Raw genomic sequence first — 25,663 nt, forward strand, 5'->3', positions numbered from 1 at the left:
GTCTTAACCTTCATGTATTTTAAAGGATAGCTGTCACTGCTCACACTGGGAGTAGAACTTTAGCTCCCAGCTTCCATAATCATTTATAAACCCTGAGATCACGGCCTTTCTCCCCACCCTGGAACCTTTACAACAAAACTGCAGCAATGGTATGTACTTGATCGTGACTGAAGATGAAATATTGAATAGAAGGGAAGGGAAGTAGAGGGGACGAGCATTTCCACAGCACTTATAATAGACCAGGCACTGTGCTCGACATAACTGTTCTGCTGAGGAAGATCAGGAGAACTCTGATCCACTTTGACGTAGTCTAGAAGTCCAGGTTAGCACCATCAGGCCTCTTCACAGGAAGGACATTTCTATTTTAAAAACTTGTTTAATCACAATTACCAGTAGAGGGCAGCAGAATCAGACAGTGTAGGCTACCATTGAGTACCAGGCTCTGTCAGTGCCATTGGACTCAACAGAGGCCTGAAAAATGTGTTTCAGCACAAGCCCCAATTTGTATTTTCCTAGGGCTAAGGAGGGAACTAACAGAAAATCATAGAAGGAAACACATTTTTAAAATTTTTCATTCTCTCTTAAAAAAAAAAAATCAGATTTGTGATTTCATGGGAAGCTCTATATTTTCTTTGTCAAATTTATACGCTTAGAGAACAACTGGAGGCATTATTCAGTTCTATGATCTGCCCAGTCACACGATGTTTCTGATCTGATTTGATTTGAACCCAAATTTTCCTGCCTCCAAGCCACTTTGCTATATCCACTATGCTATATTGTCACTCAAGCCTTTTGTTACTGTGTTTTGATATCAATAATTACCTTTTTTTCATCATGACTTTCACTCAAGTTACTTTTGTTACTGGGTTTTAATATCAATAATTATCTTTCTTTTTTTTTCATCAAGTATCTAAGGCCAGATTTGAACTCAGGACCTCCCGACTTTAGGACTGGTGCTCTATCCACTGTGCCACCTAGCTGACCCGATTCCAGACAGATTTAAAAGTTATCCAAATATTCTTTGATACTTTATACTAACCTCTACATAATGAATTTTGACCCAGGGAGGGATGGATCATGAAAGCATGTGCTAAACATTTCATAGTAGTTTATATGGAATCCTCGATTTATTGTAGCTAGAGGGGTCTTTGGAGATCATCTAGCCGAATCGCCTCATTTAAAAGATGTAATAACTGAGGGCCCAGAGGACTACATGATCGGTTCATGGTTATGAAGATCAAAGATGTGAGAGCCAGTAACTGACACAGCCCAGTTACACTTCCCTATAGGAGGTGCTGAGTATTCATTAGCAATTTATATCAGGATCTCTGGTCTGTCCTTCAAGAGCAGTTTATGTGTGAAAAAAATAACATTGCTTTCAATCAGTTTTCAGAGAAAGGAATGTAGGTTATGTTAACTTAATACATTAGAAACCTAAGAAATTTAAGGAGTCTGAGGGATGAAATTGATGCATGAAAATATAAAGGGCTTCATCTATTCACCACACCTGTTTGGATTTTTTTGTTTGTTTGCTTGCTTTTCAAAACTACCTATTATCACTTCAGAGTCTGAGGTGATGGCGTTAGAAAGTTGTGATTACTAATACATACTGGTCGCTTGACACTTTTGATACTATCCTAACTGCATTAAAAACCTATAAGGCATAGTGTGGTAGGATCACTGACAACAATGGTACCCCAACGCTTTTGTTGTCTGTAAAGTTTCACTCTAGGGCAATTCCTCTAGAAAGAAACAAATTCTGGTCAAAAGAGAGCAGACCTAAGTGGTAGTGTCGGGTCGGCCACTAAGCTGCTATGTGAAAATGGGGAGTTGTGACCTCTTTCTCATTGGTAAAATGGGGATTCCAGATCTATGATCTTACCGCTCCTATTCTGTAAAATAACAAGCTACATTACAGAGATCTTTTAGAAATTGTTATTGTTGTAGAATATCCAGAAACGTAAAAGTAATCAATTGTAACTAAATGTTACTGAATATGCATTTCTAGCTTAAAACTGTTATAGCACTTTTCTTTCTTGTGAGTCACTAAACTGTGCCAGAGGATTCTGCCCGAGTTCCCGATGCCTCAGCATCTGTGCTTCCGTCCCCAAAGTGCCAGGAAAAAAAAAATAATGTTTGCCATTAAAGAAAATATTCTTGAAGATGATTGGATAAAGAGCAGGGTTATCCCAGGTGAGTCATCGTCCTCGATCCTGATGCCTTTTAGTTTTGGGTTTTTTTTTTTTATCTTCTGGTCTGGGCTTCAGGGCGCAAACACAGGCAGATACTCCAGCAATGGCTTTCGGGAGGTCGGTCCCTTTGAACCACTTGTTCTTTTCACGGTCATAAACCTGAACCGTTTTGGAGAAGGTGGTGTTTTCCCAGCTATAGCCTCCTAGGATATATATCTTTCCTTCCCACACAGCCACACCAGACTCACTGTTGGCCTGAAGCAATGGAGACACTCGTGTCCACTGATTGCACTGGGGACTGTAAGATTCCACACTCAGGATGTCAAAGCGCTCCATGGATTCAATATTGTCATCGCTGCCTCCGATAGAGTAGATGCTCTCCTCCAAGCTACACATGCTGTGCCAGCCACGGGCCGTGATCATGGGCCTCTTCTCTTCCCATACATCCGTGCGGTGGTCATAGCAGAGGAGATTTTTCCGATAAGGACCGATCTGGTAATCGTGTCCTCCAGAGATATACACAAAGTCCTTATAAATGGTACCAGCGTGACCGTAGGTGAACCTAGAAACAGGGAGAAGCCAAGATCAATACCTTCTTTCTGGTTATAATGGAAAACACACCAGACTTAGAATTTGGTGGCCATCATTTACCATCTCTACATTAGTTACCTTGAAGTTATCTTTGATGCTTTCTTCTCATGTTCAGTTATCAGTTATCCTGTCCCTTTCACCTATCGGAGTGACTATGAGCAAGTCAGGAAATTCATTCTTTTTTGTTTTTTGCTAAAGCAACTGGGGATAAGTGACTTGCCCAGGGTCTCACAGCTGGGAAGTGTTTAAGTGTCTGAGACCACATTTGAATTCAGGTCCTCTTGACTTCAGGGCTGGTGCTGTATGCACTGTTCTACCTAGTCACCCTACAAGTCAGGAAATTTAAAGCTAAATTGGACCTTGGAAATAATTTAGTCCAATTTATAGATGAGGGAATTAAGACTCAGAGTAACTTCACCAGGTCCATGCAGATGGGAAATAGCAGGATTTTTAGCAAAATCTGAGCCCAAAGCCCAACTCTAATCCATTATGTCACTCTCTACTCTGTAACTTATTCTACTTACCACACTCTGTGCTCAGTTCCTTTTTGCTTAAAGATAAGAACTGCATTATCTACCTCCATGGGTTATTATGAGGATCTAATAAAAATAATATAAAATATAAGGATGATGTGAAATGCTTTGTAAATCCTAAATCATTATAAATAAAGTCAGTCACTATTGCTAAGAGTTATTACCGGTTATTAGTATTTACCAATAGTCTATGAACTAGTGGGTATTTCTATCATTCATTCTAAGTGAGGGTATTGAGAGTCTATACAAGTAGTGGTGGCAATTATAAAATCAAGAGGATGGATACATTCTGTGAAGACAGAACTGACAGGACTTGATAACTGTTTGGAAATGAGAAGAATGTCAAAGATAACACCATGGTAACAAATGTTGTTGTTGAGTCATTTTCTTAGGTCCGACTTTTCATGACCTTATTGTCCATAGGGTTTTTTCTGCAAAGCCATTGGAGTGATTTGCCATTTCCTTCTTCAGCAGATTTAAACAAAGTTAAGGGACTTGCCCAGGGTTACATGGTCAATGTTTGAGGCCACATTTAAACCAAAGTTTTCCTGATTCCAGGTCCAGTGCTCTACCCACTGAACCATCTAGCTCCCAGCTGCCACTATTAGGTAACAATTACAGGAAATAGCAAATGATGGCACCACAGTCAGAGATAGTGAAGTAAGAATGCACGGCATCTTTATATGAACCCAGAGACTAGAAGGGTGCTGTGAACACAGCAGCTACTCAATAATTATTTAATCCATCAAGAAGTTCAAAGGTCAAATGATCTAAAAACAACCACTTGTCCTATATGTTTAATACCAATTTGAGCTTCTTATGTCATGTGGGATCATTGGAGAAGGAATGAATGGTGCTTTTATTTCTTTATTTTTCTGGTGGAGAAGCTGCCAAAAGGATGTAGAAGAAAGAACAGATTGCCGGGTCAGTTCTGTTACTTAAGGGTTATGTCACTTTGGACAAATCACCTTCAGCTCTGTGAATGTCAATTTCTTCACCTGTAAGTGGAGAGGGACGTTCCTCGTCACCACGTGTGGGATTTTGTGAAACTCCAATGATAGCAAGCAGATGGAAGCCCTTCCTAAGGAATTATCACGGGTATCCAGGCTACCACACTCTTAAATGTGCCATCTCTCTCTATTAGAATGTAAACTCCTTGAGGGCAGGAACTGGTTAGACTTTTGTATTTGTATCCCAGTAATTAAAACAGTGCTAGGCACAGAATTAGTGCTTAATAAATGGTTTTTCTTTCATTTTACTACTCATTCATTCATCCTTTATGAACTGATTGTTACTTATCCTAAATTAATCTGGCCATTTAAAAATGGAACATTGTCTCTTGTATATTGCTTCCAGTCGGAGACAATAGAGCTGAGATTTGGGAGCTGGGGAAAAGGCAGGCCAGAAAGTTTGTATTTTCTTGGGGTATGATAATCGCCGTTCCTGTCATTGTCACATATATTTTTTCATTCATTCATTTAATAAAATCAAAGCATCACCCTAAACCAAAACATTTCTTATATAACAATAAGAAAGATTACTGTACCAGATGTCCTTCACAATAGTCACTTATATTTTTAACGAACTTTGTAACTTTAAAATTGCCTGCTTGCACATACATGATATTATTTGATCCTCACAAAATCCCTATGCAATGGGGCAATAGGGGTGAGGATAAGAAGGAACAAGTATTTATTAAGCACTTATGATAAAGACCATTCAGAAGTCCACAAATATTTATTAAGCAACTATCATGTTAAGTATTTATAAATATTATCTCATTTGATTCTCTCAAAAGCATGATGAGCTAAGTGCTAAGGGCAGGTATTATGGAGAGCAGTGTGTATAACAGAATGAATAAATGATTTGGAGTTAGTGGACTTAGGTTTGAATTTCACCTCTGCTACTGTCATCATGTGTGACCTTAGGCAATGAATTAATAAATCAGCAAGTATTTATTAAGCACTTCTTATGTGCTTAATACCCAGCTAGACAAATAAAAAGCAAAAACAGTGCACGCTCTCAAGGAGCTTACATTTGAAAGGGATAGACAACATGTATAAGATTCATACAGAGAGGCTAGAGAGAGTGGGAAGGGTTCTTTAGAAACTGGAGAACAAATAGCATTTGAGATAAATCTTGAAGGAAGATGGAGAATCAAGGAAGTGGAGATTGGAGAGAGGGCACAAGGGACAGGCAGGGCAAAGGCAGAGAAACAGAAGTTGAAGCATCATGCTGAAGAACAGCCAGCAGGCTGCTATGGCCAGACCACAGGGTAATACATAAGACTAGAGAAGTACAAAGGATCAAGTTGTATAAGTAATTGTAAAATCAAATCAACTGTTTGATCCTGGAGAACGGAGGAAAATACTGAGAAGGAGGCCTTAGAATTAGGTGACAGTTTACCTCAGCATTAGTTTCCTCAATTAGAAATTAAGAGGGTCAAAGACAAGATCACCTTGGAGATCCTTTTCAGCTTTAAATCTATACCACTCTTCCTATTATTGCAGAAATGGAAAATAAACTTCAGAAACATTAACTGATTCCTCAAGTCCACACAACTTTGATTACTTGGAAGAAAAGAAAGAAAAGGGGAAAGGTCAAATCAGAACCTCTCAGTCTCAATGCCAAATGACATAGGAGATGTAGGCAGGGCTCTCTGTGGTGTGGGCTGATCATTCTCCACATCTTACCTCACATCTCCTGGCAGTCTTCCCCTGCCTTGAAGCTGCAAAATGAGTGGGCTGAAGGGTCAAAATGGCTCTAAGACACACCTGTCTCATAAACAAACATGGTACCTCACTTTGCTGACCATTGGGTTTTTTCTTTTTCTTTTTTAAAGATAAATAAAAGGAGTTTAAAAAATACATCAAAGTGGTTAACACATGGATGGATCACTGGGGATCAGCAAAGGCTTCAAGATGAAGCTCGATTTTATTGATTATTTTATAATGAAATAAAGACCATTCAGAAGTCCACATCAACAATAGGGGAGGTGCCCCTCCATTTTTCTATTAAAAAGAGATATCCTTCGGATGTCCTGAACTAAATTTCCCTGGAAAACTAAAAAAAAAAAACAAAAAAAACCACCACTCTTTTTTTTTTTTCCCCCAAGAGATAATCCAAGGGACTATAGGGACAAGAACTTTATATGATAGAAGAGAAGCAGGAGGGCAGAATAAATTGAAAACTAATTTCAAGGTCAGGAAGATCTGAATTCAAGCCCCACTGCCAACACATATTGACTGATTCCAAGTAATTTATCCTCTCAGTGCCCCAGTTAATTCAACAGCAAGAGCTAATATTTATGAGGAGAATTAAGGTTGGTAAAGAACCTTAAACATTATCTTATTTGATCCAAGAATTAATTGGTAAAGGAGGTTCCCTCATTGAGAATTTATTTTACCAATGAAATGGGAAATCCAGTGCAAAAAAAGGGAAAACTGACACTTACAAAGCATTTTCAGATTTTCAAAGGTTTTCAAATAGATTATTTCACATATAAATATCACAATAACTCAAGAACTAGCCATGAGAATATAATTTTCCTGGTTTTACAGATGAAGAAGCTGGAGCTCAGCCAGCTTAAGATGATCACCCTCTAAAAACCATGAAAAGATAAATTTGAACCTTCCTGTTTCCAATCTAGCACCCTTAGTCTTAGACAGGCAATGCTGCCTTTCTAAAAGTTCCCACTGAAGTCTAACATTGGGAATATAGCTACCTTGGCAAACCTGCTACATAAGACCAGGAATCATTTTTTGGACTATATGCCTCCACGGAAGAAAGTGCCCCATTTTCATTTCTTCCACCGACAGCTACCAGCATGTCTGAGATGGAGGCCAGGTAGAAATCCACTCGGCGCTGATTCATGGAGGCCACCTACAAAAAAGCAACAGTAACTCGCTCAAACATCTGAACCCCAGATGAGATTCAACCCCTCGGGATATCCTGCAGCAGTAAAGAGAAGTAACAGTAACAAGTGTATTTATGTAGCAAATTAAGATTTGCAAACTTTCCAACTATCCCATAATTATTACTGTTGTTTTGTCTTTTGGGTGACATGCTCAGGATCACAGAGTTAATATGGGTCTGAAGCCATATTTGAGTTCAGGAAGATGAGATTTCCTGACTCTTCACTCTGTCTACTGAGTCATTAGATGCCCTAATGATGATAATAATAACAGTAACAACTAGTGTAAGGGTCCTTTAAATGGGCGGGCACAGTGCAACAGGAGATTGAGTGGCCCAGAAGTATTCTCTGTGGATATAGGACTTCCCTGTGGGTAGGATCCTGGCCATATTGAGATAGCTTCGTAATGGGTGATGGCTCTCTCACTGGTTGGCTGTGTGTGTGACCTCACAGGCCCTTTATAAGCCCTCTGCAGACAGCAGTCGCTCTCTTTAACCTGGATCCCTAGTCTGGGGTAGCCGAGCCAAGCTGATGGATAGCCGAGAGAGGTAAGGAGTTTGGTAGTGAACACGTGGGTCTTCAGACCAGGTGTTCACTAGGGAGCTAACAAGTCAGGGCATTATGTGAGTAGGTATAATAAAGGCTTTTAAGATTACACGTGGCTGTTCTTGAGTGCACTACCGGTTATTAAACTATAGATTTAAGAAATCATGGCCAGAGACCTTTGAAGACCTCAGAGGCGGCGAGCCAGAGTTGACACTGCAAAGGTCAGTGGTCAAAGGTACTCTGTTGGGCATAGGGTAGACTAGTAATTGTAACTGCCAGGAGGGCATGTTACAAACTAGTATATATATATGTTTGCAAAGTGTTTATAAATATGATCTCATTTCATCTCATTTTCATGAGATCATCATCTCAATAACCCTGGGAAGTAGGTGCCATTATTATCCTATTTTACAGATGGAGTAACAGCCAGGGCACTAAGAAGCTGGATGTCTTGCTTAGAATCAAATAGTTAAAGGAGTGATTGAGACCAAATTTGAACTGAGGGCTTCCTGACTCCAGGGTCAGCACTCTATCCACTGTATTGCCTAGTGGCTCCTCCCCTTGGTTTTCCAAACACTCTTTGCCATGTGTGCTGAAGGAGAAGCAAGGTGACTTTTTAAGTGTGTGCTTATAAAGTAACACGGTGGAATACAAAGTGGGTTAGTTCTGGTGGCAGAGGAGACTTGGGTGTGATTCTCAGTTCCTTGCTTGTCTATTCATGTGACCCAACTTTGTAAGTCACTCCAACTTTGGGGAACAGTTTCATCATCTGCAAAATGAGTATAACAGTCTTTGTATCCTGCCTTCTTTCCCCGTCTCAAAAAAGTGTTCCTGAAGAAAGTGCTTTGTAACCTTACTGTGTGATAACAAGGGGAATCATTATTACTGGTCCTCATGCCCACCTCATGTACCTACATTGTTTACCAAAAATCAGTTTCCTCAGAAGTACATGGCTAGGAAGGATAAGACTCAGGATTCAAACCCACTTCTTGAGAATCCAAGTCCAGAGCTTTTGCTAGTAGTCAGTCAAAAATGAGGCTCATGAGGTTACTAGTTGTCTTGTGGTAGCAATTTCCAGAAATGAGGCTCCAGGAATCGTTGGAGCTAGACTCTAGACTCACAAGGGGACTATTTTAAAGGCTTAAATTCAGGAGGATTAGTTTAAAAGTTAGTCAAATGATTTTTCCTATCTTCCTTCTCCAAAAAGGAAGATTAAGACAATATTCAAAAGGGTAAAATCTCCAGGGGAAAAAGAACCAATACACATGTACATGCATAGGACATACCATCTAAAAAGGGAGAATTGCAAAAGGGTAGAGATTATCCATTAGCAAGCATTTAATAAGTGCTTACTATGTGCCTGGTACTATGCTCAATTCGGGATTTATAAAGAAAGGCAAAAACATACTCATTATCCTCAAGAAGCTCATATTTTAGTTGGGGAGGCAATGTACAAATAACTATGCATATGCAAAATAGAGGCACCATAAGTAGAAGGTAATAATAATAGCAATAACAGTGCCTGCTTATCTTACTTGATTTTTACAACACATAGAAGTAGGTGCTGTTATTTGTTGTGCAATCATTTTCAGTTGTGCTGGACTCCTCATGACCCCATCTAGGATTTTCTTGACAAAGATAGTGGACTGGTTTGCCATTTTCTTTCCTTTTTATATAAGTATATCTTATTTATTTAACATATATTTAGGATATATCATATGAAATTATTTTTTTTACTTTCTTTTTCATTGAAACTTTTTATTTTTAAAATATATACAAGGATAATTTTTTACCATTTACCCTTGCAAAACCTTGTGTTGCAATTTCTCTCCCCCTTCCTCCCCCATTCTAGATGGCAAGTAATCCAATATATGTTAAACATGGTACGTATTTATACAATTATCTGCTGCACAAGAAGAATTAGATCAAAAAGGGAAAAAAATGAGAGAAAATAAAAGTCTAGGAAAAGAAGTGATTTGGGCAAGTCTTTTTAATCCTGTTGACCTCAGTTTCCTTGTCTGTCAAAGAAAGAAATGACTCACTGCTTCAGGATCTTTGCTAAGAAAGCCCCAAAGGGGGCACCGACTGAAAATGAGGACACAACAAAAACAAAAGGAAAGCAATGAAAATAAAAAGGAGGCAAATCTGGCTTTAGGCTCACCTTTATCCACTGGTTCCAGCGGGGATCATACCTATAGAGAAGATTTGAAGCGGCATCCCCTCCATTGTCCCTGGAGAAGCTGCCCCCCGCTATGAAAATGAAGCCTCCCAGGACAGCCACACAGTGATGGCTCCTCCTGGCTGGCAGGGGCGTCTCCATGACCCACTGCTCATTTTTGGCATCCAGAAAGCAGGTGTCGTCACTGAGCTCCAGGCAGCGCTCAGACACCTCCCCGCCGACAAACAGCAGCCGCTCCTCGTTGGTACGGAGAGAAGTGCGCTTGTTTTGCAGCACCGGCTGGGCAGCGATGTTGTTGTGGTAGGCGACGGCCTCCTCGATGAAGCCTTCACAGTTTGCCTCTTTGGGCAGCAGTGAGCACACAGCGGGCTTGACACGGTGCAGGAGGTCACTTTTGGGGATCAGCGGGAAATGGATGTTTTCTAGCACCTGGAAGGCATCTGCCTCTCGCTCCGGGTACTGGGTCAGCCACTGGAGTGCTGCCTGCAGCAAGTCATGCTCACATTCCCGCTGCACCAAGCTGCTCCCCAGGTACTGGCAGAGTTTCTGCAGGGAGACGTTCTGCAGAAAGTCAGGGGTGAAGGAGAGCGTCCCAAAGTTCCGCAGGATGAAGGAGTCGATGTAAGAGTCCAGGCGTTTCAGACTGTAGATGGATGCTAGTTCTTGCAAGTAGAGATAGTTCTCCTCGCTCACCTCATTTTCCAGGTACTCACAGCAGAAATCAACCACCTTCCAGATCTGCAGGAGATGAGCCGTCTCCAGGACATAGTCAATGTTGCCACCGTCCAGAGAAAGCTCGCTGCCATAGAGAAAGTCAATGACGGCTCGCAGGCCGATGTAGGAGGCTCCCACCAGTTCCACCTCCTTCTGGTAGGCCTCTCGCATGCCGATGGTGAACATAGAGTTGAAATAGTCACTGCAGACAGCCAGGAGGTTCCGATGCGCAGGGACCCTCTGCTCGTCCGCCACCAGGACAATGTCACAGAAAAGGCCTCGGTGTCTCTGCTCATTGAGCCTCTGGAGCACCATGTTGGGATGGTCAACCCATCTGTACACCTGAAATGAAAAGATCACATCACCTCCCTAGTTGGGGCCAGGGAAGAAGGGTAGAATGATGCACTGGGAAACTTAAATGGAAAATCCTTCACCTGAAATAAAAAGATCACATCAGAGCTCTCCTCCCTACTTGGGACCAGAGAGAGAGAGAGAATGATGCACTGGGAAACTTAGATGGAAAATCCTAACTCCATGGCCTTTGTAACTCCTTTCTTTCCTTTTTTTAAAATAGTATTTTATTTTTTTCCTTTAGTTTTTAGCATTCGTTTTTATAAGATGTTGAGTTTCCAATTTTTCTCCCTTCCTCCACTCTTCCAAAGATGAAAGGCAGTTTGATATAGTTTATACATGTGCTATCATGTAAAACATATTTCTATATTAATCACAGTTATAAGAGGAAACAGATGAAAAGGGGAAAAAAACCATTAGAAAGAATAAAGTGGAAAAAATGCTTCAATCTTGCAGCTCACTTCTGATATAAGTTTACAGAAAGTGGGGAAGACGTTTTTTTTATGCTCCCCAAAAGATAGTGCTACATAAAAATAATACTCAGTATTTAGTGATAAAGGTATTTGGCTGTTGGATGGAGCTAATGTGTATAGAAGAGCTATGCACAAACTAAGCAGACTTGGGCCTAGAAATCTTTTTTTTTTTTTTTTTTTTTTTTTTTTTTTTTTTTTTTTTTTTTCTAGAAATTCTAATCATCCTTACCAAGGTAATTTTTGTTGCTATTTAATCGTTTTCATTTGTGTTTGACTCTTTATGACCCCATTTGGGGTTTTCTTGGCAAAGATACTAGAATAATTTGCCATTTCCTTCTCTAGCTTATTTTGCAGATGAGGAAACTGAAGCAAATAGGGTTAAGTGACTAGGCACGGTCATACAGTTATTAATATCTGAAGCCAGATTTTAATTCAGGAAGGTGAATCTTCTTGAGGTCACTCTATACATTGCATTATATATCCTCCTCCAAAGGAATCCTGCAGGCAAACTTGAATTCCTGTCTACATACTGTAATTCAGAAGTTCTCAAATTTTTTTGGTCTTAGGATATTTAACAAATTATTGTATTATTATATCAATATTATAAGTTTTTGAAGATACCTTAAAGCCCAGATTTTTAAACTGGTTCATGATCCCAAATAAGGTCTCAACAGAATGTAGGGGAGATGAAATTATGATATATTGTCAGTAAATATTTGACTTTTATACCTATTTACATATAGATATTATATATATATATGTATATATATATATATATATATATACATATATATATATATTTTATATACCTGGAGTCCTGTAAAAATGTCTCAAGTAAAATGGGGTAGTGAGTGGAAAAAGTTTAAAAAGCCCTGCCTTAAAGAATTTTTGCTTATATGGATTATATTTACCAATACTTACTCTATCTCCAACCTACTTTTCAAAAAAATTTCTTTAACAAATTAAAAGAGTGGAGAATGGGGGGGAAAAACCCATATTTACTCTATTATGAAATAAAAATGTCTTAGTGTTTCAATGACAATAATTTATAACTCCTGGAACCACAAAAGGCTCTCAGGAACCCAGGTGACACTAGTCCACACTCTGAGAACCACAGTTTTAATTTTAATGGTTGATGGTTTAATGGTTGAAAACAAATGTGGAATATAATTTAAAAGGCCACTCCCTATCCCCACCCTCAGAAGAACTGGATGTGGTGCTGTCTCTTTGATGAGGCCTTTCCTGCTCTCCTCCCTCCTCTTGGTCCTTTGTAATTCCTACTTTCTGAAGTACTTTGTTTACCCTTACCTGTGTTCATGTGGGATCTTCTCAGTAGAATCTGAGCTACTTAAAGGGAGGAATTATTTATTTTTCAAATGTTTATTTCTGAAGCCTAGTATAGTGCCCTACTTGCTGAACTATTAAACTGAAGGTGCCCTGGCCCCCCACCACTTGCTAACAACTATGAGCCTTACTTTTCTCACCTGTAAAATGGAGATAAAACATATTTGTGCTTTCTATCTCACAGGGTTATTGTGAAGATCAAATTGACTGAGATAAACGTGAACTGACATGTACATTTCTTTGGAACTGGCACTGCTCTGCCAGGGCAAGCCAGTGTTATTACAGGCTAGTGTTCTGAAGAATAAATCATGATAACATCTTAACAAAAACAAGAAGTCACATTTTGACAGGGGCTTTTAGATTTATAAAGTGCTTATCTGCAAAGTAAACAGCACATACGTTGTTCCCATGTTTCAGATGAGACAACTGAGGCTCTCAAAAGTAAAATAAGCTAGCCCATTACCTTCAGTATGTATCAGAGTCTATGAACTCAGGTCTTGTGGTTCCCAATCCATCTCTTTTTCCCTCTACAACAAGAGGCTACAAAACCATAATCTTAAAAAAAATTGTTTCGATTTGTATATATCTTTATAAGGTTTACAAAACCTCACCCTTAAAACATCCTGAGATGAGTTACTTAGCACATGTATGTTTAGCCCTTTTCCAGAAAAGAAAACTTGAGGTTTTCAGTGACTCAGTGACTTGCTCACAGTCAGGATTCAAATCCAAGATACGTGATTTCCAGTCTCATGAGCTTTCCTAGTAGGTCACAAAATTCTTAACAGCTGAGGCATCCTAGGTAGCATGGAGACATAGATACAGCAAGACAAGTTCAAATTCTATCTGTGACACTTACCAATTGTATGACCTTGGACAAATCAATTTAAGTACTATCAGCTTCGGTTTCCTTATCTGGAAAATGGGGATAATAATAGCACCTCCCTCCCAGGGTTGCTGTAAGGAGCAAATGAAATAATCTTTGTAAAGAATATAGCCCATGGGGAAGCGAGGCTCTAAAGTCAGGAGCACCTGAGTTCAAATCTGGCCTCAGACAGTTAAGTCTTCCTGGCTGTGTGACCCTGGGCAAGTCATTTAACCCCAATTGCCTCAGCCAAAAAAAAAAAAAAAAAAAAAAAAGAACTTAATTCAAAGTAGGCTCAAGAGAGATGTTATTTATTTACTATTATTATTTTTACTGGCAAAGATTTTTTTAATGATATTTTATTTTTCCAAATACATGAAAAGATAGTTTTCAACATTCACTTTTATAGAACTTTGTGTTCCAAATTTTTCTCCCCCTATCCCCTAGATAGTAAGCAATCCAGTTAACTATATGGCGCTTAGCTCAGAAGGTTGCTGTGAGGATTGAATGAATTAAGAAATGTAGGCTTAAAGAACTCTACAAATGCTGGCTATTATTGTCATTACGATCAAAAGATCAGAGACAAAGAGCTAGAAGGAAGCTAGGGAGTCCCTGGTTTAATACCCTTATTAAACTGAACGTCCTATCACTTGCCCAGGATCACCCAGCTGAGGACTAGAACGTTAAAGAGTACTTTGAATGTACAAAGTGCTTTCATAGATGATCTCATCTGATTCAGCTGGGAACCGTCCGGCTGGGATTTGGGGGGGGAGGCAATCAGAATTAAGTGATTTCCAGGCTCACATGGCTAGTTAGCATCAGGCTGTATTTGAACTCAAGTCCTCCTGGCTTCAGGGCTGATGCTCTGTCCACTGAGTCATGTTGTTGCCCCAGGATCTCCCAGACTCCAAGGCCACGCTGTAGTCAAATCTCCCTGATGCTCTATAATAAGCCCAGTGATCTGATCTTTTCTGGGATAAAGAAAGGCCTGGGTTTTACATGCCAGTTTCCTTGCAACAAAAGCTGCTCACTCTCAGCTTCTCACCTTCACTTGTGATGGAACTAAAGCAATAAAAACGGGAGATGAGAGGGAGTGTGGTCCTGCCACATTCCTAACATGTCCAGAGAACAAAAAACAAGCGTGATCTCCCTGTTTTTCTTCCTTGTATTTTCTGCCAATCAGAAAATGAAAAAAAATCTGATTTTCTTGATCCTTTAATGACTGAGTCCAAAGCTTTGTGTGTATTTTCTCTAAGCATTCAGCCCCTTTGATAGGAGGCAATTAAAAAGTGAGAGCAGATCTCTGCCAGACCCACATCTGTCCACTCTGTCTGAAGCAGCTGCTGCCTCCTCGTGGCATTAATAGCACAATTTCTCTCCCTGTTTGAAAACACTTTATTTAAAAAGTTGATTTCATTTAACCTTCCCTTCTTCCATGACTATTTCCGTGACTCAGGGCTTGTTTATCTAAACGTGCAATTCTTAACATCTGAAACAAAATCCAACATTCCAGCTTCAGACAAAGCCGGGGAGGGTCCTGACTGGGCTCGGGAAAGCTCTCCTGCCACAGGCTGGCTATGAGTCATTGGTGACTGAAGATAAACAAGCTGGCTAAAGCTGTGGCCTAGGAGGTCAACCTGACCTGGACGGCCCGGACACATGAGGAGAAAAGTAAACTCCTGATTTGTTCCACAGTAGTGAGGGATATCCGGTGCAGGGCTGTGAGATTTCAGACACCAGACAAAGAAATGCTATGGAAAGCAAGTGAATGAGCTGGCTAAGAGGTAACTCTTGAGTCTCTCTATCCTCAGGTTCCTCATTTTGGAGATGGAAAGGATCTGTGGCTATTATGAATACCCCCTTCATTTTATAGATGAGGAAACTGAAAAAGTGATTTACCCACTGCTCATCATGGAAGAGGTCCACAGCTATCTACTCTGAGGGCACCAGAGATATAGGACTTACAGACTTTGCCCTTTAGAAACTTAAAAATTAGAAACAATCTTCAAGCTCCTGTGCTGTTCAGACCATAAAAAACAGAAATGGGCTGAATTTGAAGACAGTCACAATGAAAACTTTCAAAGCTGGGAACTCAACAGCTGTCTAATAGGATTTCTACTAGGTCACATCTGTTGAGTAGGTCCCCAGACCTTGCTGGGAGTTCTTTGTGAGGGGAAGAAAGAAAGAAAGGAAGGGAGGAAGAGGAGGGGAAATACTACCTCCTGAGACAGTTCGTTCCACTTCTGCCCAGCTCTCATTGGCCTCAGGAAGCTTCTCCTTCCATTGAGCCTACATGTTTCTTCGCAACTTTCATCCAATGCTCCAAATTCTATCCCCTTGGGCCAAGCAGAATGAGTTTAATTTTGAAATAATTTTCTGCTTAATAAGATATTAGATCTTCTAATGTGTAGATAAATATGAAATGACATTTAAGATGGAATCAGTGTGCTATGGAAAGCAAGCTAAATGACTACACATATATGACCTATATTAAGTTGTTTGCTTTCTCAACAAGAGGAGGGAGGAAGGGAGAAAATTTGGAATTTCTCATTTTAAATGACAAATGTAAAAAAATTGTTTTTTGCGTAATTGGAGAAAACTTAGATATTATATTTGGTTCGAAAAGAAAGAAAGAAAGAAAAAAGAAGGACAGGAGGAAGGAAGGAAAGAGAAAGGAAAGAAGGAAGGGAGACTAAGAGGGAGGAAGGGAAAGAGAGAGGACTTGAGGAAGGAAGAAATATGCAGAAAGGAAGGAGGGAAGGAAAGATAGAAAGAAAGAAGGAGGGAAGAAAGGAAAAAAAGAAGGAAGGAAGGAGGGAGAGTGGGAGGAAGAAAGAAAGGGAAAAAAAGAAAGGCAGGAGGGGAAAAATGAAAGAGAGAGGGAAAGAAGGAAAGAGGGAAGGAAGGAAGGAGGGGAGGGAGGGGAAAAGGGAAAAAAGGAAGGAAGGAAGGGGAAAAAAAGAAAGGAAGGAAGGAGGAAAGGGAGAAAGGAAAAAGGAAAGCATGAAGTTGTAAGAACTAACTTCAAATAATGGCTCTGAGCCTTACTACCTGTTTTACTTTGGATAAGTCACTTTGCCTACACAGATGAACTTCATCTGCACTAGATTAGGGTTTGGCAAACTAATTTTTTTATGCCAATAGAATTTTACTTAAAAATGTAAAAACCAATTTTGTCTTTGGGCTACACAAAAGCAGGTGGAAAGTCAGATCTGGCCCAGAGTAGTCCTGCTGATCCATGCATTAGATAGTCCCCTGAAGCTCTAAATCTTATGATCCCATGAACCAGAATGCCCAGGGATGGCCCTTCTGGCAAGGCTGGCTGGCTGTTCCATTTACTTCCCGGGTGCTGCTCAAAGCCAAGCTGGCACAGCTATTGTTTCTGGGAGACCTTGCCAAGTTTCGATCTTCGAATCAGGGACCAAAAATAGTCTTCCACTGACCCCACATTTATGTTGAGTGGAGCTGATAGTGAGCCAGGGAGGTTCCCAGAGTTCAAGGAAAATAGCGGACCTAACTCAATGCTAAAATCAGATGGTTTCCTGGGGCTCTGCTCCTTCTTGTGTCCCTGAGTGACAGGAATGAGAGAACTCTCTTGCTCCCCCAAGACTCTTTAAATTCCAGTCTTTGGTAAGTAAACTTTTATATACCCAGGATCTGGCCCAGATACTTATTGGCTGTGTGACTCTGGGAAAGTCACTTAACTAACCCTGTTTGTGTCAATTTTGTCATCTGTAAGATGGGGATAGTAATAGTAATGGTAATAATACATTGCTATGTAATATGTCACATAACAATAGCAATAGTAATACTAGCATTTACCTCATAGTATTGCTGTAAGGATCTGATGAGATAATCATAAAGCATTTAACACACTATCCAGTTTACTCTGCCAAGTGACAGGTCTCTAGCTGCTTAGTGGAGGGAATAATTTGCCACAATGATAGTTCCCTATAGTTGACCAAATCACAGAACCTTCTTTTTTTTTTTTTTTTTTTTTTTTTTTTCTTTTGTGGCATAACCTTTTAATTTAGATGTTCTTCCTTCCTTTTTTTTTCCTTCTCTTTTTTTATTTTATCATAACTTTTTATTGGCAGAACATATGTATGGATAATTTTTTACAACATTATCCCTTGCACTCACTTCTGTTCCCTTCCCTCCCTGCACCCCCTACCTTAGATGGCAAGCAGTCTTATACATATTAAATATGTTATAGTATCAGATGTTCTTCCTTAAAGAAAAATTATTCCCAGAATTTTAAAATGGAAATATTGTAAGTTAAATGAGCCAAAGTACCTTTAAATGACTAATCAATCCTTTATAATCTTCTATAATTTGTTTTAAACAGTAATTTAAAATGCTATTGAATGAGTCTTACAAAGTGGTATTTTTAACAAAGTCTGATTTGAAGGAAATTGGAGGGAATCCAGTCAAACTCCATGTTTTTATGAATGAGGAACAGTCTCAGAGACATCCAATAATTTTCCTTTACAGGTAGTAAAGAACTGAGCTACTATTTGACACCAAGTCTCCTTAAATCCAAACTCAACAGACTTTGTAAAAGTCTTTTGGTGAGCTGGGCCTGGTGGTGTGGGCCTGAAGGCCCTGCGACTGAGGAGTCTGAAGCTGGCGGCTGACTTGAGCTTAGGAATTCTGAGCTGTAGAGTAGGGCTAAAACAGATGCTTCCTAGCTGTATGACCCTGAACAAGTCATTTAACCCTGTCTGCCTCAGTTTCCTTATCTATAAAATGAGCTGGAGAAGGAAATGACAAACTATTCCGTAGATAGTCTGTATCTTTGCCACAAAAAAAAGCCCAAATGGGGGCCACAAAAAATGAGACACAACCGAAATGACTCAATAATAACCAAACATCAGTAGCCAGTGGCTCGCCTTTATCAACCAGCAAGGGCAAATAACATTTCTTCAAATAAAACTTTATTCACTGGTCTTAGTGAAAAATTGGGGGTACTTCTAAAACTGAAAATCTGAATTCATTTCTCACTGTGTCAGAAAGCAATGATGGGAACAGTCATATAGCTAGTAAATTACTGGGTCCAGAATTAATCTCAGATCCTCCTGATTCCAGGACCAGTATTCCATCCATGGCATGATCTCGCTGCCCCATCAATGCATGTGACATAAAAATCTTTTAGATAAAGTGGTTAGTTTTACTGAAGTATTTTTTCTCCTAGTTTTTGTTGTTGTTATAAGGGCTCACTTTCTAAAAGAAAGGGAGAAAACATAGTGGGGAAACATAAGGAATAGTAAAACATATTAATAAAAATTTTTAAAAGAAAAAATGTTAAGTAGATTCTGGCAAAGAAGCATTTCTGGGTATGTACTAGTCTTCCTGGATAGCTAAGTCCCATGTTGCCTAAGAAGTCACCCCGATTGTCATCAAGCTAACCAAAGGATGCTCTCAATTTACATGCTCAAAAAGCTCTGGAGCCTCAGAGACCGAATTTTGTTGTGGAGTGAGAGGAACATGGATAGTTAAAGAAAAGAGAAGAAAGAGAGCTGGAGAAATCCCCTGTCCCCTTCCTTTCCTAAGTGACTATGGGCAAGTCATTTAACCCCAATTTCCTTCCCCTTCCAAAAAGAAACCCACACTTTCAATCTGACGTTGCTCCCATCATTTCTTTCTGATATGATGAGAAATAAATTCAGATTTTTGGTTTTGGAAATACCCCCCCATTTTTACTAAGACCAGTGAGTCAGGTTTTACTTGAAAAAATGTTATTTGCCCTGACTGGCTGAAGAGAAGGTGAGCCACTGGCCACTGATTTTTCAATGTTATTTTTATTGAATCATTTCAGTTGTGTCCCATTTTTTGGTTAATGTTGTTGCAAACTCAGCTTGGTAAACTGCTTTATTGTGTTCTTGCTATTAGGGAAAGGCATCTTCTGTATATTTTATATCTGCTTAAAAATATACATGTACAATTACTGTTGTGTATTTAGTATATACATATTATCTTCTCCATTTACAGTAATGTCCTTGAGGGCTTGACTGATTTATTTTTGTCTTTGTATCCTGATTGCCAAGCACTGTTCTTAGTATATACCAGGTGGTTAATAAATGCTTATTGTTTGATTGTTAGCCTTTGCTCTGCTTTATGACCCTGAGCTTTCCATATCTGGGCATCAGATTCCTCTGTATAAAATGAAGGGGTAAGTTTAGATGACCTCAGATGTCTCTCTCAACATTCTATGATTATTCTTCTTCCATTCTGCCAAGCTTGATATGAAAACACTTACAGTAACCACTTTAAAGATGAATAATCTAAAATCAGGTCCTAGGGACCTGTGCATGTTGTATACTCAACAAAGGAAACAATAAAGCACAAGATTTAAATGTCTGACCAGGAAGAGCTGGATTCAGATCTTGCCTCTGATACATATTAGCCATGTGATCAAGGACAAATCAATCTCAGCTAATTCTCTAAAGGCTGTATGGATGAGTAGCAAATTTGCTTCCAACTTCTGGAAGAAGTTGCCAGATCAAGAGCTCCCTACGCCAATGAAATCAGCATAATTGAGCAGAATAAATTCTGAAGACAGGGATTGAAATCTTGCCTTTGATAAATTCATGTTTTGAACTTATTCAATTAATGTTAAAAATGTCAACATCTGACAATAGTTTCAGTCAGAAAATACATATAATTTTCATAGTCTATTGTGATCTTGGACAAATCATTAAGTCACTGATTTCCCCAGCCCTTAATTTTCTCATTTATAAAATGAGAGGCTTAGATAAGATGGTCTGTGAGCCACAGCTGACTTTTTGATCCTATAACACAAGTCCAGGTGCAAAAAGAGAAAAGGGGCTCTAAGAATCTAGAAGCATATAATTCACAAACACATACCTTTGAAGATTCGCTGATCTTGTAGGGACGAGATACTCTTGTCTGTCTGGCCCCCTCCATTATAAAAGGATTGGTAGTATTCCTACAATGATTAAAAAAAAAAATCACTGAGCATATAATATTATTGTCATTTACTAGATTCATTTAGAACTGGCACAGACCTACAGTCACTGGATCCAAGAGGATGGGAAGTCCTGGAAAGAATAGGGAGACTAGATCTTAAGACAGAGATGGAATCTAATCCACTCCATTATCGGCTTTCTTTTAAATTGATTATTGTGAAGAGTCACATGTTGTCAATGAATGAATACCCTCTATCTTCTATTTTCCAGCAAACCCATTTGTAAATCATCACCATATCTTTCATGACCTGTTGGCTCTGAATATAATTTATAAACACTGACACATGAAGCTCTGGCCTTTGGCTGAATCAGAACCTCTAAAAGGAAGACCAATGCAGACATCTGAAGAAATTGTGTGTACGTATACATGTATACACACACACACACACACACATATGCATATCCATGACTATATTTGTATGCATGCATATATACATATGAAAACATACATACTATTGAATGGTTAAACACATTTCAGAAAATTTCTTAGAAAATGGTGGCTTTAGGGGCAGTTAGGTGGGATAGTAGATAAAGTAGTAGCTCTGGATCAAGCCACGTTCAAATCCAGCTCAGACACTTCTTAGCTGTGTGATCCTAGGCTTGCTGCTTTGGATTGCTTTCAAAGAAAAAGTATGGCTTTGCTCAAATTTCAAGGTGCAGGCAGGACGACGTGTTTAGGAAACTTAAATTCAACAATGATTAAGTGCTGACTGTATGCAAGGCACAATGCTACTATACAGGGTACAAAGATAAAATTCTTGCCTTCTAGGGGTACCTTGCCCATTGGGGTGGGGGTGGGGAGTTCAATGGCAAATGTTTATTGAATTAAGCTGGGTCACAATTCCTTGTTCTGCCAGAGTGGTAATTTTAGGGAAGTCACTTGAACCCTATGGGCTGCAGTCTCCTCAAGTGTAAAGTGAGCCGGGTAGATCTGATAATCTCTGGGGTTTCTGCCATCTCCAGCAGTCCACTGGGCAGATAGCTGTTGTTAGGTTTGGGGGGGAAGAAAAAATAGGGAAGGCACAGGGAACCTAAGTGTAGTGGGCAGGGGGAAGGTGAGTTGGAGAACACACAGAGCTGGCCCTCCTACCTGACCCCAGCTGCAGATTATTTGAGGGCAAAATTGCCTGAATACATGTTAACTTGGAGAAGGGTCCAGGTTATCACCCCATGGAAGAGTAAGAACGATCCATCCAGATGGCAAGGCAAGGAAGCATGGGGTGACCTGGGCATGGGCTCAACACTTGGAACAGGAGGGAAAAGGCGGCAGGGTCTTTAAGATTCAATTTCCTGGACGGAGTAAATCCAGAGGAAAGAAAATACAAGTAGGTTTTTACCCGAAGGTTTTACTCCAGGTCCCACCGCAGGAGAGTGAAAAAGACAATGGCTGTAGATCCAGAGGACGTGAGTTCAAATTCAGACTCTGCTAACTACGGGGTGACTCCCCAGGGCCAAAGACTTGCTCTCTCTCTATCCCAAGTTCATGCTCTACAAAATCGGAGAATGAAAAAGATGGCCAAAATTCTACCCCGAAATTCTATGATCTAAGTGCAGGAATCTAGCGTTTAAGCTCCGTGCCCTCCTCCGAGCTACTTGATCGCTTCTTCAGGGGCTACCCTGGCAATTCTGGGTAACGGGAGGGGGAGGGAGGAAGAGAGGGGGGCGGTTTCTGACTATGGACTGGCAGTTCTCTCTCTGCCTCCCCCACATACACCCACACAGCCAAATCCAAAGCCTTGTCTCTGCCAAAAAATACCCACTTACCCACACCCACCCACCCACCCACCCAAAGCAACCAAGCGAGGTTCCTTCCAAGATCCTAAACATTCATGAAAACAGCTACTGCGTACAGGCTGGGGGAGAGACAAAGTTTGGATAAAACACTCACCCTGCTCTCGAGTAGCCTGCAGTCTAGTCCGAGGACGAGACACAATGGAACGTAGAAGAAAAGGCGCCCACAGAACAGATTTGGGGGGATTTACTTTAACCCCAAAACACACAATTGGATCACTAAGATTTACATTCTCGTAGGGGGCTGGGCTCCAGACGTGCCAACCCAGGCAGAGGTAAGAGAGGATGGAGGGGGAGGGAGGGGTATCAGCCAGCTGAAAGGCAGGGACAAAGATTCTGGGTCCAAGCAGGACCTCAGACAGCAAAGGGAATTGGGGCGGGGGAGGCGTCCATGCTTTGCGAGGGGGGCGGCTGGGACAAGGGATGCGAGTGAGAAGGGAGGGAGGAAGGGCAGGAGGTTCGGGAGCTGGCACCGGGGACAAGAGGACCAACCTGGGGAGGTGAGCGCTGCGCGGGCGGTCGCCGCTACAGGCTGGCCGGAGCAGCTCCGCCGGCGCCCGCGCTGGATCCCGATCCCCGGCCGGAGCGGCCGGGCGGCGGCAGCAGCGCGGCCGGCCCTCCGCCGGCTCGGTCCACAGCCATGGCTCCGCCAGGAAGTGCTGGGCCGAGTGAAGCGGAGGCCGGGCCAATGAGCGCGCGGGGAGCGAGGGGCGGGGGCCCTGGAAGAGGTGGGCTCAGTCCGGGCCAGCTGACGCCGGCCGGGCCGCAAACAAACAACCAGCAGCCCGGGCCCGCCTCCGCCTCTCCCTCCTCCCTCCCCCCTCCTCCTGCTGCTCCTCCCTCCTTTCTGCTCCTCTGCCTCCCTTCTCCCGCCTCCCTTTACCTCCTTTCTCCTTTCCTACCTCCTCTCTTTTTCCTCCTCTTTTCTCTCCTCCTCCCTCCCTCCGTTCTTCCTTCTCTCTTTTCCCCTCCCTCCCTCCTTGCTGCTTCTTTTTCCTCCTCCTCTCCCTCTTCTCTTCCTTCTTCCTTCCTCTTTCCTCACCTCCCTCTTCTGTCTCCCTTTTTCTTTTTCCTCTCTTTTTCCTCCTTTCTCCTCTTCCCTTTCTCTCTCCTCTTTTTCCTCTCCTTTCCTCCTCTCTTCTTTTTCTTTCCCCAAAATGCAGAAAGACCTTTGACCTTGATGGAGCCCCTGCTGACTCACTTGGGGCGAGCACAGAGAGAAGGTGGGGCAGAAAAATATTTGGAACCCAACATTTCAAGACCATAGGCTTTAGAACTGGAAGAGACTTTCCTAGTTCAGCCTCTCCTTTCCCCCCAAATTCCGAAACAGACCCATATTCCTATGTGATGGGTATGAAGTGACTTAGAATCTTAGAATGATAGAGTCAGAGCTGGAAAATCTCAAAAGTCACATAAGGAAACTGAGGCAGGCCTCCTGGAGGATAGGGATTGTATTTGCCTTTCTTTGCATCTCAAGCTTGTTTACTGACAGAATGATTGGCTCAAAAAAGAGAGACTTCCCAAACGTCCTCACCTAAGGCAGGTGTAGGAGAGCCAGTATTTGAACCCAGGTTCTCAGACTCCAAATCCCTCCGAATTTTTGACACCATGCAGCTCTCACTACTAAGTGCTAGAGACCGAAGTTGATTCATGGTATCAATTCTAAGACCATTTCTCTTTCCAAGTCACCTTCTGAGAAATAACTATAAACTACAGGAGATGCAATGCAAACAGCAAATACTCCAATCTGGCTAAGTCAGAATATGAACCAAGGCCAGTCAAGTCAATACCATTTGTCCCGTGCTACTTTGTTGCAGGGACAATGCTAAGTCCTAGGGGCTACAAAGAAAGGTAAAAGAGTTTCTGCTCTGAAAGAGCTGGCAAAAGTCTAAAAGGAAAGAAAAATACAAACAACTATATAAAAACAAAGTATTCTTTTCTCCATTCTAGGTCATCTCACTGAAGCTCCACAAGTAGCTAATAATAGGGATGCAATTCTAGGCAGAGACAGGGAAAGGTGATGCAATTTTTATGACCTTTTTTTTTTTTTTTTTTTTTTTTAATCATTGGAAATCTTGGCTATTTCTAAGTGTTATTGCCAGGTGTTTGTTTTGTTTTGTCCCATACCTATGATTTCAATAGTATAGGGAATTCCCAGATGAGAAAACTCCGTTTATCCAAGCAGATCAGCATATTTTACAATTTAGAGAGTTGCGTAGGGAATTGTAATGTTGACTTGCCCAGGGTTATATAATATGTGTCAGCGGCAGGAACCAGGACTCTGGGCTAGCTCCTTATGCACTCTTCTGACAGGTTGTGCCTCACTTTTCTCAAACAGTATGATTGCCAGCAGTTATAACTTTGCCCCTCAAAAGACTTTGACCCAAAAGGCCTGACCTTTCTTTTGTAGAATTTTTCTTGCTTTCTTGGTGGGACTCAGTTTTTGCTAACCTAGGAGAATCCTGGTTTGTAGATGGTAGGATTGGGAAGGGGTTTCAAAAACTACCTGGTATAACCTGCTGATGTTACAGGGAAGGAAACTGAGGCTCAGAAAGATTCAAGAAATTGCCCAAGTAAGAAGCTGGAGCTGAAATCATACACAGGCCATTAGACTCCTGACTCTGTGATGTATCCACTGTACCTCACTGCCTTACTGACACAAGGTGTCCAATCTGAATGGCAAACACTAAGCACATAATTCAGGGATCTGGGGTCATGTTGGCACTGAATTAGGCACATTGGGAAAAAATCCTTCTGGATTCACATAGGCAGTCTGTGGTCCCAAACCTCTCTGATGAGTGACTCAGGGAACAGATGGCTTGAATTCATAGAACTCTTTAAAGTTTGCAAAACACTCTACAAATATAATTTCTTAAAAATCGTCATCAAAGAAAAGAAACAATCAGGGAAGTAGGTGCTATTATTACCCCTATCCTTTTGTTGCTCATTTGTCCCTTGTTCTTGAAGATGACCAATGACATCACTACAGGGATGTCTTGATTCACCTGTGAAACATGATGTGGAAACAGAGGCAACTGGAGGTTAGAATGATTTGCTCAGAATCATAGCTAGTAAGCTAGTGAGACTAGATTTAAATTTAGGTCTTCCTGACTGCAGGATCAAGTCCAGTCAAGTTCCCAAGCATTTAAGAACCTACTATGTGTCAAGAACTGTGCTAAAATCTG

At 40.9% G+C, this 25,663-nt stretch overlaps 1 protein-coding gene across 7 annotated transcripts in view; it reads right to left on the bottom strand.

Moving 5' to 3' along the window:
- Positions 1-1,923: 1,923 nt before the first annotated feature.
- Positions 1,924-25,663, bottom strand: part of KLHL36 (kelch like family member 36) — a 63,439-nt gene continuing 39,699 nt past the window's right edge. For 2 of the 7 annotated variants that reach the window (XM_074286325.1, XM_074286324.1), the window contains 5 exons: positions 20,566-20,647; positions 15,918-16,034; positions 9,937-11,010; positions 7,041-7,198; positions 1,924-2,754 (listed from right to left, as the gene is read on the bottom strand). In XM_074286325.1, coding sequence (XP_074142426.1) covers positions 2,199-2,754; positions 7,041-7,198; positions 9,937-11,010; positions 15,918-16,034; positions 20,566-20,625 — 1,965 coding nt within the window. In that variant the 5' untranslated portion in view covers positions 20,626-20,647 and the 3' untranslated portion in view covers positions 1,924-2,198. Of the gene's footprint in view, positions 2,755-7,040; positions 7,199-9,936; positions 11,011-15,917; positions 16,035-20,565; positions 20,648-22,575; positions 22,665-22,970; positions 23,171-25,663 lie in introns of those variants that run through there. The other 5 variants (XM_074286323.1, XM_074286326.1, XM_074286327.1 and 2 more) reach the window with 5 other exon arrangements.

Source organism: Sminthopsis crassicaudata, chromosome 2 (assembly GCF_048593235.1).
Source record: "Sminthopsis crassicaudata isolate SCR6 chromosome 2, ASM4859323v1, whole genome shotgun sequence".
Taxonomy (NCBI): Eukaryota; Metazoa; Chordata; class Mammalia; order Dasyuromorphia; family Dasyuridae; genus Sminthopsis; species Sminthopsis crassicaudata.